The 19,010-nt window shown below is 36.4% G+C and overlaps 1 protein-coding gene across 3 annotated transcripts in view; it reads left to right on the plus strand.

The window, feature by feature from the left end:
• The window catches only part of LOC124232942 (sister chromatid cohesion protein PDS5 homolog A), a 163,440-nt gene that overhangs the window by 126,195 nt on the left and 18,235 nt on the right, over positions 1-19,010 (plus strand). For 2 of the 3 annotated variants that reach the window (XM_046649887.1, XM_046649888.1), the window contains exons 27-31: positions 11,202-11,334; positions 12,130-12,249; positions 14,645-14,707; positions 15,689-15,834; positions 17,153-17,264. In XM_046649887.1, coding sequence (XP_046505843.1) covers positions 11,202-11,334; positions 12,130-12,249; positions 14,645-14,707; positions 15,689-15,834; positions 17,153-17,264 — 574 coding nt within the window. The remainder of the gene's footprint in view (positions 1-11,201; positions 11,335-12,129; positions 12,250-14,644; positions 14,708-15,688; positions 15,835-17,152; positions 17,265-19,010) is intronic. The other variant, XM_046649889.1, reaches the window with a different exon arrangement.

The raw sequence follows: 19,010 nt of genomic DNA on the forward strand, positions 1-19,010 counted from the left end.
GTAGGAATTTTATAGTATCAGGTCTTAAGTTTAAGTCTTTGATCCATTTTGAGTTAATTTTTGCCAGTGGTGTGAGATAGGAGTTCAGTTTCATTGTTCTGCATTTGTTTCTCCACTTGTACCAGCACTATTTGTTGAAAAGACTATCCTTCCCCCATTGAGTGTTCTTGGCTTGAATATTAGTTGACCATAAATGCCAAGATTTAATACTGGGCTCTCTGTCCTGTTCTCTTGGTCTCTGTGCCTGTTTTTGTGCTGGTACCATACTGTTGTTATTACCATACTGTTTTTATTACTGTGGCTTTGTAGCATAGTTTGAAATCAGAAAGTGTGATACCTTCAGCTTTGTTCTTTTTCTCAGGATTACTTTGGGTATTCAGGGTCTTTTGTGGATCCACACAAATTTTAAGATTGTTTTTTCTATTTCTGTGAAAGATGTCTGTGGTATTTTGGTGGATTGCATTGAATCTGTAGATGGCTTTGGGTAGTATGGCCATTTTACTACTTATTTTTCCAATTCATGAACACAGATGTCTTTCCATTTGTTTATTTCTTTCAGCAAAGTCTTGTAGTTTTCATTGTACAGATCTTTCACTTCCTTGATTAAATTTATTCCTAAATATTTTATTGTTTTTTATTCTATTGTCAATGGGATAGTTTTCTTTAGTTGTTTTCCTGATGCTTCATCATTTATGTAAAGGAATGCCACTGATTTCTATAAGTTGATTTTGCTAACCTACCACTTTATTGATTGGTTGATTTCATTGATTAATTTCAATATTGATTAATTTTTTGTTTGACTCTTGGGGATTTTCTGTATATAAGATCATATTGTCAGCAAATAGCAACAGATTTACTTCTTCCTTCCCAAATTGCATGCCTTTTATTTCTTTACTTTGCCTAATCATTCTAGCTAAGACTTCCAGTACTATAATGAATAGAAGTGGTCAGAGTGGGCAACCTTGTCTTGTACCTGGTCTCAAAGGAAACCTTTTCAGTCTTTCTCCATTGATAATTATGTTAGCAGTGGATTTATTGTATATGGCCTTTATTATGTTGAGACATATTTCTTCTATACCTAATCTGTTAAGAGTTTTTATCATGAAAGGGTGTCATATTTTCTCAAAATGATTTTTCTGTGTCTGTTGAGATGATCATGTGATTTTTTTTTTTTTTTTTTTTTTTTGAGTAAGATTAGCCCTGAGCTAATATCTGCTGCCAATCCTCCTCTTTTTTGAAACTGAGGAAGCCTGGCCCTGAGATAACATCCGTGCCCTTCTTCCTCTGCTTTATATGTGGGACGCCTACCACAGCATGGCTTGTCGAGCGGTACCATGTCTGCGCCCAAAACCGGCAAACCCCAGGCCGCCAAAGTGGAACATGCGCACTTAACCACTGCACCACCGGGCCGGCCCCAATCATGTGGTTTTTATCTTTCATTTTATTGATGTGATGAATTACGTTGATTGAGTTGCCTATATTGAACCATCCTTGCATCTTAGGGATAAATCCCCTTTTGTCATGGAGTATAATCCTTTTAATGTGTCCTTGAATTCAGTTTGCTAATGTTTTGTTCAGAATTTTTGCATCTATTCATCAGGGATATTGGTCTACATTTCTCTTGTGATATCTTTATCTGGTTTTGGTATCAAGGTAATGCTGGCTTCGTAAAATGAGTTTAGAAATGTTCTCTCTCTCATCAATATTTTGGAAGAGTTTGAGGAGAATTGTTATTAATGCTTTTTTAAATGTTTGATAGAATTCACCTGTCAGACCATCTGGCCCTGGAGTTTTTGTTGTGGGTTTTTTGATTACTGACTCGATCTCTTGACTCATTATTCATCTGCTCAGATTTTCTATTTCTTCCTGTCTCTTTTTTTTTTTAAGTTGGCACTTGAGCTAATAACCTTCTTCTTCTCCCCAAAGCCCCCCAGTACATAGTTGTATATTCCAGTTGTGAGTGCCTCTGGTTATGCTATGTGGGACGCCGCCTCAGCATGGCCTGATGAGCAGTGCCACGTCCAAGCCCAGGATCTGAACCAGCAAAACTATGGGCTGCTGAAGTGGAGTGTGTGAACTTAACCACTGAGCCATGGGGCCAGTGCCTGATTCAGTCTTGATAGGTTGTGTGTTTCTAGAAATGTATCCATCTCTTCTAGGTTATGTAATTTTTTGGCACATAAGTTTATAGTAGTCTCTTATAATTCTCTGTATTCTGTAGTCTCAGTCATAAAGTCTCCTCTCTTATTTCTAATTTTGAGTCTTCTCTCTTTTTTTTCTTAGTCTAACTAAAAGTTTGTCAATTTTATCTTTTCAAAGAACCAGCTTTTAGTTTCATTGATCCTTTCTGTTGTTTTCCTAGTCTCTATTTCATCTGTTTTCACTGTTTTTATTATTTCCTTTCTTCTGCTAACTTTGGGCTTACTTTGTTCCTCTTTTTCTAGTTCCTTCAGGTGTAAAGTTAGGTTGTTTATTTGAGATCTTTCTAATTTCTTAATACATGTGTTTTTTGCTATAAACATTCCTCTTGCAACTGCTTTTGCTGCAGCCCACAAAATTTGATAAGTTGTATTTTCATTTTCATTTGTTTAGAGATAATTTATTTCCCTTTTGGTTCCTTCTTTTACTCGTTCATTGTTTAGAAGTGTGTTGTTTAGTTTCCACATATTTGAAGATCTCACTTTCCTCTTGTTCTTTATATCTAATTTCATGCCATTGTGATTAAAGAAGATAGTTGATATTGTTTCAGTCTTCTTTAAATTTGCTAAGATTAGTTTTGCAGCTTATCATATTATCTATCCTGGAGAATGTTGCATGTACATTTGAGAAGAATGTGTATTTTGCTGCTGTTGGATAGAATATTCTGTTAAGTCTATTTGTTCTAAAGTGTGGTTCAAACTAAAAATATATAACTATGTACTGGGGGACTTTGGGGAGAAAAAGGAAAAATAAAATCTTTAAAGTGTGATTCAAATCCAGTGTTTTCTTATTTTCTCTTTGGACAGTCTATCTATTGTTGATAGTGGAGTTGAAGTTTCCTACTATTGTTGTAGTGTTATCTATTTCTCCCTTAAGATCTCTTAGTATTTGCTTAATTCATTTTGGTGCTCAGATGTTGGGAGTGTATATATTTATGATTGTTATAACTTCTTGATATATTGACTCCTTTATCATTATGTAATGACCTTCTTTGTCTCTTGTTACCATTTTTTGGCTTGAAATCTACTTTGTTTGATGTCTACATCCACTTTCTTTTGGTTACCATTTGCTTAGAGTATCAACTTCCACCCCTTCCCTTTGAACCAGTGTTTGTCTTTGGAGCTCAAATGAATCTCCTGAAGGCAGGATATAGTTGGTTGTCTTATGGTATTTTCTAATCTTTGACTCATTCGTTGTTTAGAAATCCTTGGGTTAATTTCCACATATTTGTGAGTTGTCCAATTTTCCTTCCATTACTGATTTCTAGTTTCATGCCATTGTGGTCAGAAAAGATACTTTGTATAATTTCAGTCTTTTAAAATTTATTAAGACTTGTTTTGTGTTCTAATATATGATCTATTCTGGAGAATATTTCATGTGCACTTGAGAAAAATGTGTACTCTGGTATTGTTGGTTGGAGTGTTCTGTATGTCTCATAGGTCTGATTGGTTTATAGTGTTGTTCAGGTGCTCTATTCTTTTTTTTTTCCCCTTAAATACAATTTATTTAAACTAAAATATGAAAATAAACAGTTCACCCATTTATCCCACACACCCCACACACCCCCGCCTCTTGCAACCACCATTCTATTCTCTATATCTATGAGCTTGGGTTTTTTGTTGTTGTTGTTGTTTAGATTCTATATATAAGAGAGATCATATGGTATTTGTCTTTGTCTGACTTATTTTACTTAGCATAACACCCTCGAGATCCGTCTGTGCTATTGCAAATGGCAAGATTTCATTCTTTTCTATGGCTGAATAGTATTCCATTGTGTATATGTATATCACAATTTCTTTATCCATTCATGCATCATTGGGCACTTAAGTTGTTCCTGTATCTTGGCTGTTGTAAATAATGCTTCAGTGGACATGGAAGTGCATAAATCTTTTTGAATTAGTGTTTTGTTTTCTTTGGATAAATGCCCAGAAGTTAAACTGCTAGATCATATGGTAGTCTATTTTTAATTTTTTAAGTTAATTTTTATTGTTTATGATAGTTTACAGTCTTGTGAAATTTCAGTTGTACATTATTGTTTGTCATTCGTGTTGTAGGTGCATCCCTTCACCCTTTGTGCCCACCCCCACCCCCTTCCCCTGGTAGCCACTAATCTGTTCTCTTTGTCTACAGGTTTAAATTCCTCATATGAGTGGAGTCATACAGAGATTGTCCTTCTCTGTCTGGCTTATTTCACTTACCATAGGTCCCTCAAGGTCCATCCATGTTGTTGTGAATAGGATAATTTTATTCTTTTTTATGGCTGAGTAGTATTCCATTGTATATATATACACCATATCTTCTTTATCCAATCATCAGTTCATGGGCACTTAGGTTGCGTCCATGTCTTGGCTATTGTAAATAATGCTGCAGTGAACATAGGGGTGCATGGGACTTTTGGAATTGCTGACTTCAAGTTCTTTGGATAGATACCCAGTAGTGGGATGGCTGGGTCATATGGTAATTCTATTTTTAATTTTTTGAGAAATCTCCCTACTGTTTTCCATAGTGGCTGCACCACATTGCACTCCCACCAGCAGTGTATGAGGGATCCTTTTTCTCCACAACCTCTCCAACACTTGTTACTTTTTGTTTTGGTTATTTTTGCCATTCTTATGGGTGTAAGGTGATATCTTAGTATAGTTTTGATTTGCATTTCCCTGATGACCAGGGATGATGAACATCTTTTCATGTGCCTATTGGCCATCTGTATGTCGTTTTTGGAGAAGTGTCTGTTCATGTCTCCTGCCCATTTTTTGATCAGGTTGTTTGATCTTTTGTTGTTGAGTTGTGTGAGTTCTTTATATAGTATGGAGATTAACCCTCTGTCAGATAAATAACTTGTAAATATTTTTTCCCAATTAGTGGGCTGTTTTTTTGTTTCAATCCTGTTTTCCCTTGCCTTGAAGAAGCTGTTTAGTCTGATGAAGTCCCATTTGTTTATTCTTTCTATTGTTTCCCTCATTTGAGGGGTTATGGTGTCTGAAAAGATACTTTTGAAACTGTCGTCAAAAGAGTATACTGCCTATATTCTCTTCTAGAAGACTTATTGTTTCAGGCCTCATCTTTAGATCTTTGATCCATGCTTAGATTCCTTCTTATCTGTTATTTATTTACTGTAGGTTTTTGCTTTATGGTTACCATGAGGCTTATGCATAACAACTTATGTCTATAGCAGTCTATTTTAAGTTGGTAACAACTTAAGTTTGATCCCATTCTGAAGCTCAACATTTTTATTCCCTCCCTGCCTTGTTTTATGTTTTGGGGTCTTCTTCTTTTTTTTTGGCTGAGGAAGATTAGCCCTGAGCTACTATCTGTGCCGGTCTTCCTTGACTTTATATGTGGGTTGCTGCCACAGCATGGCTGACAAGTGGTGTAGGTCCACGCCTGGCATCCAAACGTGCAAACCCAGGCTGCCGAGGCAGAGCACACCAAACTTAACCACTACACAATGGGGCCAGCCCCTGTTTTATATTTTTGATGTCACATTCTGCATCCTTTTATCTTGTATATTCCTTAACTAATTATTGTCATCATAGTTATTTTTACTACTTTTGTCTTTTAACCTTATACTAGCTTTATGAGTAATTACGCCACTATCTTTATTGTGTATTTATCTTTTCAGTGAGATTTATGCTTTCATATCTGTTCTTGTTACAGTTAGCACCCTTTCTTTTCAACTTAAAGACATCTCTTTAATATTTCTTGTAAGGCCAGATTAGTGATGATGAACTCCATTAGCTTTTGCTTATCCGGAAAACTCTTTTTCACTCTTTCAGTTCTGAATGGTGACTTTGCCAGGTAGAGATTCTTGGTTGGAAGTTTTTTTTCCCCAGTACTTTGAATATATTATGCCACTCTCTTCTAGCCTGGAAACTGTGTGCTGAAAAGTCTGCTGACAGTTTTATGGGGGTTTCCTTATACGTAACAAGTTGCTTTTCTCTTACTGCTTTTAATATTCTCTCCTTGTGTTTAACTTTTGACATTTTAATTATGATATGTTTTGGTGTGGGTCTCTTTGGGTTCTTATTTGAAACTCTGGCCTTCCGGGATCTGGATGTCTGTTTCCTTCCCCAAGTTAGAGAATTTTCAGCACTATTTCTGCAAATAAGATTTCTACCTCTTTCTCTCTCTCTTCTCAGTCTGGGAGCCCTATAATACAAGTTTTAGTCCATTTGATGTTGTCCCATAAGTCCTTTAAGCTGTCCTCACTTTTGAAGTTCTCTGTTCATCCATTCTTCTCCCTGGTTTGGTGAGCATCTTTAAGATCATTACTTATGAACTCCCTATCGGGTAAATTACTTATCTCCATTCATTAAGATTTTCTTCTAAGGTTTTATCTTATTCTTTCATTTGGAATATATTCCTTTGTTTATTCATTTTGCTTGATTCTCTGTGTTGGTTTCTATACAGTAAATGAAGCAACCACCTCCCCAGTCTTGAAGGAGTGGCCTCACGTAGGAGTTGAATCTTTTCGTTTAGCCATGCCCCAGCTGTTGGTAGTCTGTTAAACGTCTGTGCTTGTCCAGGCAGCCTATTACACAATCATGTGTTGCCTAACAGTGGGGATACATTCTGAGAAATGCATCATGGGGTGATTTTATCATTTTGCAAACATCATAGAGTGTACTTATGCAAACCTACATGGTATAGCCTGCTGCACATCTAGGCTATATGGTACTAATCTTATGGGGCCACCATCATATATGCTGTCTGTTGTTGACTGAAAGGTCATTATGTGGCCGATGTTTTTAATTTTTAATAGCTCTCAGTAGTTAATGATGTGCCAAGACCTGTCAGTGTCCTTTAGGGTAGGATCTTAGCACCTAGATTCAGGCTGACTGGCAGCCCAGTCCTCAGGCAGCAGCTTTTTAAAGTAGCCAAATATATACAGGCTTGAGGGGCGACAGGTATAAGCTCCACTGGCCACCAGAGCCAGGTGATATGGAGGTGTCACCTGAGCAGCAGTTGAAAAAATCAGAGCTCCAGATGACTGTATAAGCTCCTTTCTAGGAGATATTGGCAAGCTGGAGCAAGGCAGAGGGAGATGGGTGCCAAGATGGCATCCATAACCTATGTTCCCTGAAAGTGGCTCCGTAGGTCACTGAGCGTGTGCCAGACCTGAAGCCTCCCCCTCAGTCCGAAGCTCTAGGACAAGCAGAGTAACCTCCTTCACAGAAAGACTGGGCGGTGTGCCTCCGTTTGCTGTCTGTGTGCAGTGTCTTGAGGGTGGTATGCTGCGAAGAACTGTCCCTGCAATTGCCACAATCCCATGGGACCAAGGAACGCAAGCCCCTCTGGCCACCAGAATCAGATGATCAAATGGTGTCCCCTGGGCATCAGCTGCAAAAACTAGGCACCAAATGCTTGTAAAGCTCCCCTCCAGAAGACACTAGCGCTCTGGAGCATGGCAGAGGATGAATACAAAGATAGCGCCTCCCCTCCGAGGTCTGTGAAAAGGATTACAGTCAGCCCCTAGATATGCATTTAATTAGAAGCCTGCCTCTCAGGCCACAGTCATTATGTTTAGCTATTAGGCTCCTTCACAGAAAGATCTTGCTCCTAGGTCTGTTGCCTCATTGTGCCCTGAGAGTGATAGCTGTTTAAGAACTCTTCCTCTGTTGGTTACAGTGCTGTTGGACCCACAGATGTAAGCCCCACTGGCCGCCAGAGCCAGGCAATGTAGAAGTTTCCCCTGACAGCAGTCACAAAAATCAGTGCTCCAGACACAGGTGTGAGCTCTTTTCTGGGTGACTGTGATTATCACAATCACTCATGTGACCACAAGCTCCTCTGGCCTCTAGAGCCAGGCAATCAAGAGGCATCCCCTGGGAGGCAGCCACAAAAATCAGGGCACCAGACGCCTTTCAAGGCTTGCTTCCAGGAGATACTGGTGCTCTGGAGCCTGGCAAAAGGAGACTGTGAAGATGGTTCCTGCCAGTCTCTGTCTCCAGAGAGTTTTCCAGCAGGCTCCTAGATGTGTGTGTTAAATTAGATGCCTGGTCCTCAGGCCAAGATTTTAATATAATATAAAGTGATCCTCCTTCACTTTCAGTCTGGGTGCCATCACCTGCCTCTTAACTGGGCCCCGGGGTGGGTGGGCCCAAGCATGTGAGCCCTTTAAGAGGTGTTTCTTAGATTGCTACCATCTTGTGGGTCTCTTGACACTAGCCCCATTGGTTCTCAAAATTAGATGTTTTGGAGGCTTTATCTCAAGTGCATACCTTGAAAGTTGGGGTGCGCAACGTGGGGTTTGAACCCTTCACTCCTCAGGGAGAAGCTCTGAGTTTTGAGTTCCCACCTGGTTGTGGGTTGCCAACGCCAGGGGTGGGGTTTATGGCAAGATTGTGTCCCAGACTCTCCTACCCACTTTGATGTGGTTTTCTTCTTGTTTGCCTGATGTGTAGTCATCACTCAGCCAGGCTTTAGGTTTTTTAAGAGGAAATTGTTCCAGATGTAGCTGAAGACTGAGCATGTCTGTGGGAGGAGATGAGTTCAGGATCTTCCTACATCACCGTCTTGAACTGGGCCAAGTTCTCTATTTTCTTATTGATTTTCTGTCTGGTTTTTCTATCCATTATTGAAAATAGGGTGTTGAAATCTCTATTATTTTAGAACTATCTGTTTTTCTCTTCACTTCTCTCAATTTTTGCTTCATAGATTTGGGGGCTCTATTGTTAGGTTTGCATGTGTTTATGATAGTCATCTTCTTGCTGGATTGAATCTTTTATCAATATAGCCCTTCTGAGTCTCTTGTAATCTTTTTTTACTTTAAATCCATTTTTTGTCTGATCATAAAATCACCACCAGCTCTGTTTTGGTTACTATTTGCATGAAATACATTTTTTTCCAGCCTTTTACTTTCAAATGCTTTGTGGTTTTTTTAATCTAAAGTGAGTGAGTCTCTTGTAGACGGGATCTAGGTGGAATTATTTTTTCTGTCTTAATCCATTCTGCTTATTTCTGCCTTTTAATTAAGGAATTTAATCTATTTTTGTTTAAAATAGTTACTTATAAGGAAGGAGTTACTTCTGCCATATAGCTATTTGTTTTCTCTGTATCTTAATATGTTTCTTGTTACTTATTTCATTACTGCCTCCCTTTTTTGTATTTACTTGTTTTTTTTGTAGTGAACGTTTTGATTCATTTCTTTTCTGTATATTTTTTAGTTATTTTCTGAGTGATTACAGTTAACATCTTAAACTTATAACAGCCTAGTTTGAATAATAGCAATGTGGTTCAGTAGTATACACTCTACTCCAAAACATCTCTATCCCTCTCCCTTTATATTATTATTACAAATTACATCTTTCTACATCGTTTCCATTTAAATAGATATAATTATTTTATGCATTTGCCTTTAAAATCATATATAAAAAAAGGAGTTACAAATCAAAAATACAATAATTCTGGCTTTTATATTTACCTATGTAGTTACCTTTACCAGTGTTCTGTACTTACGTTACTGTCTAGGGTCCTTTCATTTCATCCTGAAGGACTCAATTTAATATTTCCTGTAAAATAGCTCTACTAAAAATGAACTCCATTAACCTAATGCCAGATTTCCCCTTAGAGTAATGTCTTAAAACATTTATGTAGAATATAGGCAAAGTACACATAGATTATCATCAAATGATCTCTCCCCTGTTGATGCAGTAAAGCAGTAAGTCCCATGGCTGCCTCAGAATCATCCTGGGAACTTATTAAAAACAGGCTTATGGGGCTGGCCCCATGGTGTAGTGGTTAAGTTTAGCATGGTCCACTTCTGTGGCCTGGGTTTGCGGGTTCAGATCCCAGGCACAGGCCTACACCACTCGTCAGCCATGCTGTGGCAGCAACCCACATACAAAATAGAGGAAGACTGGCAACAGATGTTAGCTTAGGGGGAAACTTTCTTGGCAAAAAAAAAAAAAAACCAGAGCCAGCCCCATGGCTGAGTGATAAAGTTCGTGTGCTCCGCTTCAGCAGCCCAGGCTTTTGCCAGTTTGGATCCTTGGTGTGGACATGGCACCACTCATCAGGCCATGCTGAGGCAGCGTCCCACATAGTGCAACCAGAACGACCTACAACTAGAATATAGAGCTATGTACTGGGGGGTCTTTGGGGAGAATAAGAAAAAAAAAAAAGATTGGCAACAGATGTTAGCTCAGGTGCCAATCTTAAAAAAAACCAAACATTCCTTACCCTAGGTTTGTCAGTTTAAGTTCCCCAAGTGATTCTAATGTTCATTCTGATTTGGGATTCACTTAGAAATTCAGGGGGCCAGCCTGGTGACCGAGTGGTTAAGTTCACGCACTCTGCTTCGACGGCCCAAGGTTTCGCCAGTTCACATCCTGGGCACAGACATGGCACTGCTAATCAAGCCATGCTGAGGCGGCATCCCCCATGCCACAACTAGAAAGTACACAACTATGTACCAGGGGGCTTTGGGAGATAAAGGAAAAAAATAAAATCTTTAAAAAAGAAGTTCAGGTGTCCCCTTCAGACACTTTATGTATTCAATGAGTCTACAGTAACAAGTGGAAAACAGCAAAAATGGTTTGAGGTGTGACTGCTTAACTGAATAACTGGTTACTATGCTCATCAGCCTTATAGCACATGCAGTTCAGAGTTATGTCACAGCAGAATTACATACAAATCCTAGACCTTCTACATAGCTTGCAAATAGTCAAAATGGCAAGACTCTGCTGTGTGCTGGTTTGCTCATCATTGCCAGGCATTAATTCATGTCAGATCCTCTAAATGTTTATTGAATACCTATAGAATGAGTGTTTATGTGCCTCATGATACTGTCAGACTTTCTCATATTAAGCTACATTTTCATTTTTAATATTTTGATTTAATTTTCTACTTGAATAGTATTAACAGGATATTTCTATTAATCATTAGGGTTTTCTCTATTTTATTATATTCAGGAAACAGAACTTTTCAATAAGCTATTTAATCCATTAAGCAAAAGCACCTACATTTAGTCTCTTTAAAAGGTGAATATGTTTACCATTTAGGTGCCTATGGTTCATGCTTGAAGTTTTAATGACAAAGAATGAAAACAATAGCCATGCCTTTATGAAGAAGATGGCAGAAAACATCAAGTTAACAAAAGATGCCCAGTCTCCAGATGAATCCAAGACAAATGAAGTAAGATATGTGTTAGGCCAGTGGGTATTGAGATGTTACAGGAAAAATATTATGACCCTTGTTCCACTTGTTTTTCCTGACTATTACATAATAAATAAGATTACAGAATATTTCTGAAAATAAATATATTTATAGTCAATTTTTATTTCATTCATTCATCTGCGTTTCATTACAATTGAATTCTGTTATTTTACTGAATGTTTATTCCTCTGAAAAAGACATTAAAACCCTCAAAGGGGCTGACCCAATGGTATAGTGGTTAAGTTCGCGCACTCCACTTCAGCATCCCTGGGGTTTGCAGGTTCAGATCCCAGGTGCAAACCTACACACTGCTCATCAAGCCATTCTTTGGCAGCATCCCACATAAAAAATAGAGGAAGATTGGCACAGATGGTAGCTCAGCAACAATCTTCCTCACCAAAAAAAAAAAAAGAAAAGAAAAACACTCCTACAGGGCAGGGGGATAAGAACTAATAAAATGTATAACTATGCTGTTTCATGAACTTTTAGTAAGACTTAAAGACAAGTAGATATTCTTATTGTATGTTTCCTTTGGTTTAGTTTGATTGGTTGGTTGTTTTTAATGCATAATTGGCACTCATGTAAAATGAGTTTTTTTGTTTACCAGGAGGCTACATAAGAAGAAATGTCAAACACAAATGTGAAATGTTCAAGGAATAAATAATAACCACATGTCCTTCTTTTGATTTCATTTTATACATTGGGTAGAATTGGTACTTGTGGTTATTTTGCACTACTGAAAGCTATATGTGATCTTTCTTTTTTCCTCCCTAGAAACTTTATACAGTGTGTGATGTGGCTCTGTGTGTTATAAACAGTAAAAGTGCTTTGTGCAATGCAGATTCACCAAAGGATCCAGTCCTTCCAATGAAATTTTTTACACAACCTGAAAAGGTAATTTTCTTCCGCTTCTTTTTCCACCACACTAAACTAATTTAAATTTCAGTTACCATCAACCTCGATGGCAAATTTTGGATTATCTTGACTACAGAGTAAAAAATATCCTTGTGAGTTTATCACAGAATGGGAAATTGTCTTCCAAGGTCTTGAACAGTATCATTCTCACCTTACAAAGTAGGAGAATACAAATCAAGCTTGGTGGTGGTGGTCTTCTGTCAGCTATTCCTTCTGGATATTTCTAGTATGTAAGAGGAATTTTCAGGTTTTTAAAATTATTTTAATAAAACACTGTTAGCATTTTTGCAGGTAAGAGATAAAATATTTGGTACAGTGTATATATACATCTATATGAAATAAAATGGTAGAATTAGTGGAATTGGTCTTGGCAATTAATAGAACTGGATTCTAATCAACCAACTTCTTATTTGAGGGACTTTAGACAAGTTTACTCTTCTAAGCCTCAATTGCATCATCTCTAAAATGCAGGTGATAGCAATATCTATGAACAATTACTATATAATGTCTAGGTTTATGAGAGTTTGTCACATAATAAGCATACAATAAATTATATTAACAATTAATACAGTACATTTATTCTATCAGCAAATTAAGTTTTCCATGTAAGTAGATTTTCCAGCTAACTAAAGCTCTGTTTTTCCAGCTAACTTGGATTTTAAAACTTTTTTTAATGTCTTTTGTTTATTTCCTGCTTTAAGGTGGTGTTTTGAAGTTTGTTTGACTTTCCTGTGCTTTGTTTAAAAAATAAAATCCTAAATATTTTTAATTGGAAAAAATACAGCATTTAAAAATTTATTTTATACATTTGAAACATGAAGATATGCTTCAGAGAATACCCCCCTCTTTATGGAAGAACATTCCAGGAAATGGACTTTCCTACTTTGAATGCCATACTTTGACAAAAAAATTTTTTTCCTTTTTTTTTTTTTATTGAGGTTATGGATAGATTACAACATTGTGAAATTTGAGTTGTACATTATTTTTGACAAAAATTTTAACCAGATTTTTCTCTAATGACTTAATGTTCAGCATTTACTGTGCCTAGTTTTAATAGGAGGATCACAAGCTATTTGCCCTCTAATTGAATTTACTGTTCTTTATAAACAGTCCTAAGTGAGCTCTTGAATTTAAATTTACTTTGTTGTTGACCCAGGACTATCATGACTAGAAAGATACCCAGATGAATCTTCATACAAGAGCGATCCCATCATAAAGAATTAAATTGCTCTTTGTCACTGTACCTAATTTTAATTGTTTTTTGGTTTGCTATCTGAAACTTAGTGTTTTTAGCCTTCTTAATAACTTAATTTTTTTCTGTTTTCAATGAACAACTTTCCTCACTTCCTTTTCTAATATGTTGCTTTTACTCTGGTATGAATTCAAACAGTAGTCATATTAAGATTAAGCCCAGGCTTTGTAACATTTACTTCAGCTGCCTAAAAGTCTTTGTGCAAAAAAATAATAATAATACAGCTCTGTCTAGAACACTTGTCAAAAGTGTGATTTCTTTATAGGCTCGTTTAAGCCCTCTGTTCTTTCTGATGACACTAGTGTGAAGATAAACTTAATAAAAGAAAAAATAAAAATTTTACGTGAGATTACTTTAAAATTAATTAACGTTTTGATTGTAGTAAATAATTTTGCTTCTGTGACACCATTGTAGTTTATTTGTGTGCTGTTCCTAGGATGTTTAACAAGGAGACTCATCAAAAGATCAAATTTGAACTCAAGTTTTATGTAGATGTAACTTTCAAGAAAGTACCATCAGTGTCCACATTCAGTTTAATTCATTTATCAACTGGTTAATATCACTGCTTGCCAAAGAATGCTATAATTAATCATATTTTGACGGTGTATGTACCTTTATGATTTGGACAGTCTACCTGTGGTTCTAAGAAGCAAAATATTTTTAATTAAAATGCCAGATTTTTTTTTCAGTCAGGGTAATTTTCTTGAGATTCAGTGTGGAGTTCTTTTAGTGAGTATTAACTGCCTAATATATGCATAGTACCATTTTGGATGCTTTGGAAGCCCAAAAGAAGTAGATTTTATAATACAGTGGAGGAGAAAATAGTTCAAAGAATAAACTGGAGACTGTTTGCCATAAACCACTTTAAAAAATAGGAGTGTTGTTTTATTTAAAAATGTGATTGAAGTAATTTATCTCTGACGTTTGCCTAAGTCTTATATGCTATTGATTTAATTTTAGAGCTAGACTTATGGTATGAGTCATTAAATATGCTTTGATTATTTGATGAATTGATATGTAAGGACAAATGTAATTTATATTGTGAAGCACGATGCCTGAAAAATCTTATTTGGACAATAAAAATATGCATGTTCACTTTAATTTTTTTTTTTTTTTTGATAGGACTTCTGTAATGACAAGAGTTATATTTCAGAAGAGACAAGAGTACTTCTGTTAACAGGAAAGGTATTATGGACTAGATAATTCGGGCATCTTTATCTCATGTTTATATTACTTTTGCCATTCCTAGAAATAATCTTTAAATGTCCCCTAGATTTTATAGTTCCTGATTCTTAGGCATCATATTGTAGATTATAGCAGCTAAAACAGTTTGTTCTGTCATGCTTTTGTTTTTTCCGTGAACCACTCTTTTGAATTATGACCATGTATTCCCATCAGTACTGATTGTCTTCAAGTTATTTAGAATCCACAGAGCAGATTTTCCTGAAAAATGGTGCAATAAATAGGTATGTAAGATAAAGAAAAGAAATAGTTTTGAAATGTTAATGAGTTAGTTTATATTCTATAAAAAGTAATATACCTAAAAAAAGCAAAAGGAAATTTAATTTTTGATAAACATTGTCTAAACTATTATTTATAAACATTCAGTAGTTTATTTGTAAGACATTTTAGTATGTCATATGTATTAAGAATTTCAGTGTTTTGGGGGCACTTTTTATTTTGATTGAGCAATGAGGAATAATTAAATACTGCCTAGTTATTATTAAGCAGAAGTGATGCTTATGACTTGTAATTGTCTTCAGACAAACATAATTTTATAGGGGCCCGCTCCGTGGCCAAGTGGTTAAGTTTGCGTGCTCTGCTTCAGGAGCCCAGGTTTCGTCTGGTTTGGATCCTGGGCGCAGACTTGGCACCGCTCATTAAGCCGTACTGAGGCAGCATCCCACATGCCACAAGTAGAAGGAACCACAACTAAAAATACACTACTATGTATGGGGGGGCTTTGGGAGAAAAAAAGGAAAAATAAAATCTTTTTAAAAACCCGTAATTTTATAGAATTATCATTTCTAATAAAGTTAGGATTTAACTTTCCAAAGTAATAACAATTCCTTGGCTTAGGCTAAACAATATCTCTTACATGAGTCTAAATTTATATTTATTCTTTTCAGTAAGGTATAAAGTAACATGTATATGTGTAATTTTTAGCCAAAACCTGCTGGAGTACTTGGTGCAGTAAACAAGCCTTTATCGGCAACGGGAAGGAAACCATATGTTAGAAGCACTGGAACTGAGACTGGAAGCAATATTAATGTCAATTCAGAGCTGAACCCTTCAACTGGAAGTCGATCAAGGCAATTCTTTTTTCCAATTATTTTTGTTACTATTACTCACTACTTGGTTCATCTTTGAATTTTTTCCTGAACACTGTATCACAATAATGAACTTAAGGAAATGTTTGGTACAAAATGATAGTGCTGAATTTTAGTATAGTAGGTGTTGGAAATTGAGAGTGTACTATACATTTTGAAACCATATAGCGTTCTAAGTGTATGGAAAAGTTAAAAGGAAAAAATGTAAGAATTTATAATATAACTAATTTACATGGAAATGTGTGTGTATATATATATATATGTATATGTGAAAATTTAACACTTAGGAAAACTATGAAAATATAACTCTAGAATTTATATACATTTTAGTTTTTAACTCAATCAAATTAGTATATTATGAGTTGAATAAAGATAACATTGTTAAAACATTTTCCACTTATAAAAATATTTCATGTTACTGTCTGAGCTACTACATAAAAATTTCCAGCTGACCCTCCTCTTATCAACACTAAATATTGAGGCTTTTAAACATTTTATTCTTACTCATGAAATTTTAAGAATAAACTCAACTGGTGGTGTTCTAAACACATTTTTAGTGGTAGAACCCCAAAATATAAAATAAATTAACATGGAACATCTGTGGTTTACAGAGATGATGGGGCTCAAACACCTCCCCTGTGGCCTCTTCTTACAGCCCTCTCCCTTGTGGAACACTAAAAACATAGACTGGAGAGGCCAGTCCCTTGGCATAGTGGATAAGTCCGGCACACTCTGCTTCAGCGGACTAGGTTCATAAGTTTGGATCTCGGACATGAACCTACACCACTTGTCAAGCCGTACCTTGGCGGTGATCCACATACAAAATAGAGGGAGATTGGCACAGACATTAGCTCAGGGCTGATCTTTCTCAAGCAAAAAAAGGAGGAAGAAGATTGGCAGTGGATGTTAGCTCAGAGCAAATCTTCCTCACCAAAAAAAAAGAAACAGACTGGAGACAGTTATACTATACTCTCATCTTTTGTTGTATTTTTGTTTTAGAGTTTCCCGCTCCCAAGAGAGAGGCTTAAAATAGTTGTGTTATTCTATTTCTTGATAACTCATCTTTCTGTCAGGTGGTTTTAGGCAGTCATTTCTGTCTTACTTTAATAAGGTTAAATGGAAATCAGTAACATGGTATAACAGAGCAGTGGTCCATAACCACGGAAGATCTGACTCATGCTAATGCTGCTTCACTTGGCCAGGCTTCTAACCAGCCAGAGCCTCTCTTTCCTTACTGGTATAGTGAGAGTAAACTTGCTGCTTATGTGGTGAAATGAAGCTTTGGTTGACTTTTCTTCAGCAGAGAACAGAGTTCAGAGGCAGCAGAAACTGGAGTTAGTGAAAATGAAGAGAACCCTGTGAGAATTATTTCTGTCACGCCTGTAAAGAATATTGACCCGGTAAAGAATAAGGTAAATTTTAAAGTTTAGAAGATTCTTACTACAATTTCATGGTAGGGTTAGAAACCCACAGTCAAGAAGTTAATGTATACTACTTATTATACATGTGTGTACCACCCCCTGCTATACTTACTGTGTTTCAACTCTCCAAAAATGATTCTGCCTACGTTCGCTCACTCCATTTTACAAGAGTTTATGTGGTCACCCATAATGCTATCCTTCTCCCACACTACTCCCAACACCTTGAAAGAATAGGAATTGAGAGTTTTTGAGATCTTACTTTCAAAAGTTCATTGACTCCTGCCAAAGATCAGCACTCTGTTTTCTTTCTACTGTATTTTAAAAAGTTAAACTTAGAGTTAACCTTTTAAAATATGGTTGAGTTTTTAACTGCTTCGTTCTTTGTTCTTGGTCTTCTAACTATGGCATCCAGTTTTCTTAATCTTTTGGCGGGATAGAAAGAAGTATAACATTGGTAGGAGCATCAGAAAGACATGGGTCTGAATCCTGGCTCTGCTGTTCACTAGCTGTGTGTTTACTTGGGTAGATTGCCTGACTTCTCTAAGCTTCCATTCAACTGTAGAATGAAAATGATAACTTACCTCAGTAAGAATGGCATGAAGATACTATTATTTTTTTCCTACAGAATCATATTCTTGACATACTTAACTTTTTATTGCCCATCATATGTTTAGTGTGTTCATCGAATGTTTTAGAAATTACCCTCAGTTACATAAAATAAAGACTCTATACAGTTATTCCACAGTAGCTGAACTTTTCCTGTCCAAACTCATTATCTGAACTCAAACTGAATAGATAAGGATACATTTTTAGATCAGCCTCTCTTTATCCAAACTCATGCTGTTTGCTATCTGAACTCTTCAGTATGTCAGTAGATTCAGGTAACAGGGAACCTCTCACTGTCAAATTCTTAGAATTAAGAAACCAGTAGATTTGAATATTATGGGATCCTTTTAGAGAAGCAGTCTTGATGTAAAATGCATATTTCCCCAGACATTCAGTTAAACGTACCTATGATACGTATTAAGAGGTGGTACAGGGATATAAATGTTTATCTAGTACAAATAGCTATCTATATCTTTCCAGCCTCTGCTGTAAAATTCTATATAAGATAAATTGGACATTTAAATTCTAATTTCTAAGGGGCGAAAATGTTACTTTCTGATTGAGCTATAATATTACATTGTTCCAAACCCTCGTTTTAACTTTTTCACACTTCCAAAGACTGTCTTAACAAATCTGCTGTAGCCTGAAGAGACAGGGGTTGTATTTTGGCAAAACCCTGATAACTTGCCAGTTAGGTCTCCCATAAGTTGATAAACAGTCATGTTTTTCCAGGATCTGGTCCTCAGTCTTTTAGGCTCAAAAGACTATCTTGTTAGTATAGTAAAAGAAGATAAAGATCTAAGGGAGTGTTTCTTGCTAACCAGTTTCTCAAAGAGATTGATGCGTAAACCAATTCACTAGACATGTATATTAAAAACTGGATGCACATTTTACAAATCAGCACATTCTCTGCTATTATGTACTGTATGAGGGAAATCAAATTGTAATATGAAGGATGAATAAGGAGGTGGTTAAAAGAAGAACCAAGACTACACATTCTCTGGATTCAGGCAAGTGATACTGCCAATGTGGTCCTTTAGGAGGCTTCTTTTTCTTTGTGCTTGTCCAGCTGTTTCCCTCTTCATTTGGCTTTTACATGAGTTCTTTATCCATATGAACATGGATATAATG

Source organism: Equus quagga, unplaced genomic scaffold (assembly GCF_021613505.1).
Source record: "Equus quagga isolate Etosha38 unplaced genomic scaffold, UCLA_HA_Equagga_1.0 146_RagTag, whole genome shotgun sequence".
NCBI classification, from domain to species: domain Eukaryota; kingdom Metazoa; phylum Chordata; class Mammalia; order Perissodactyla; family Equidae; genus Equus; species Equus quagga.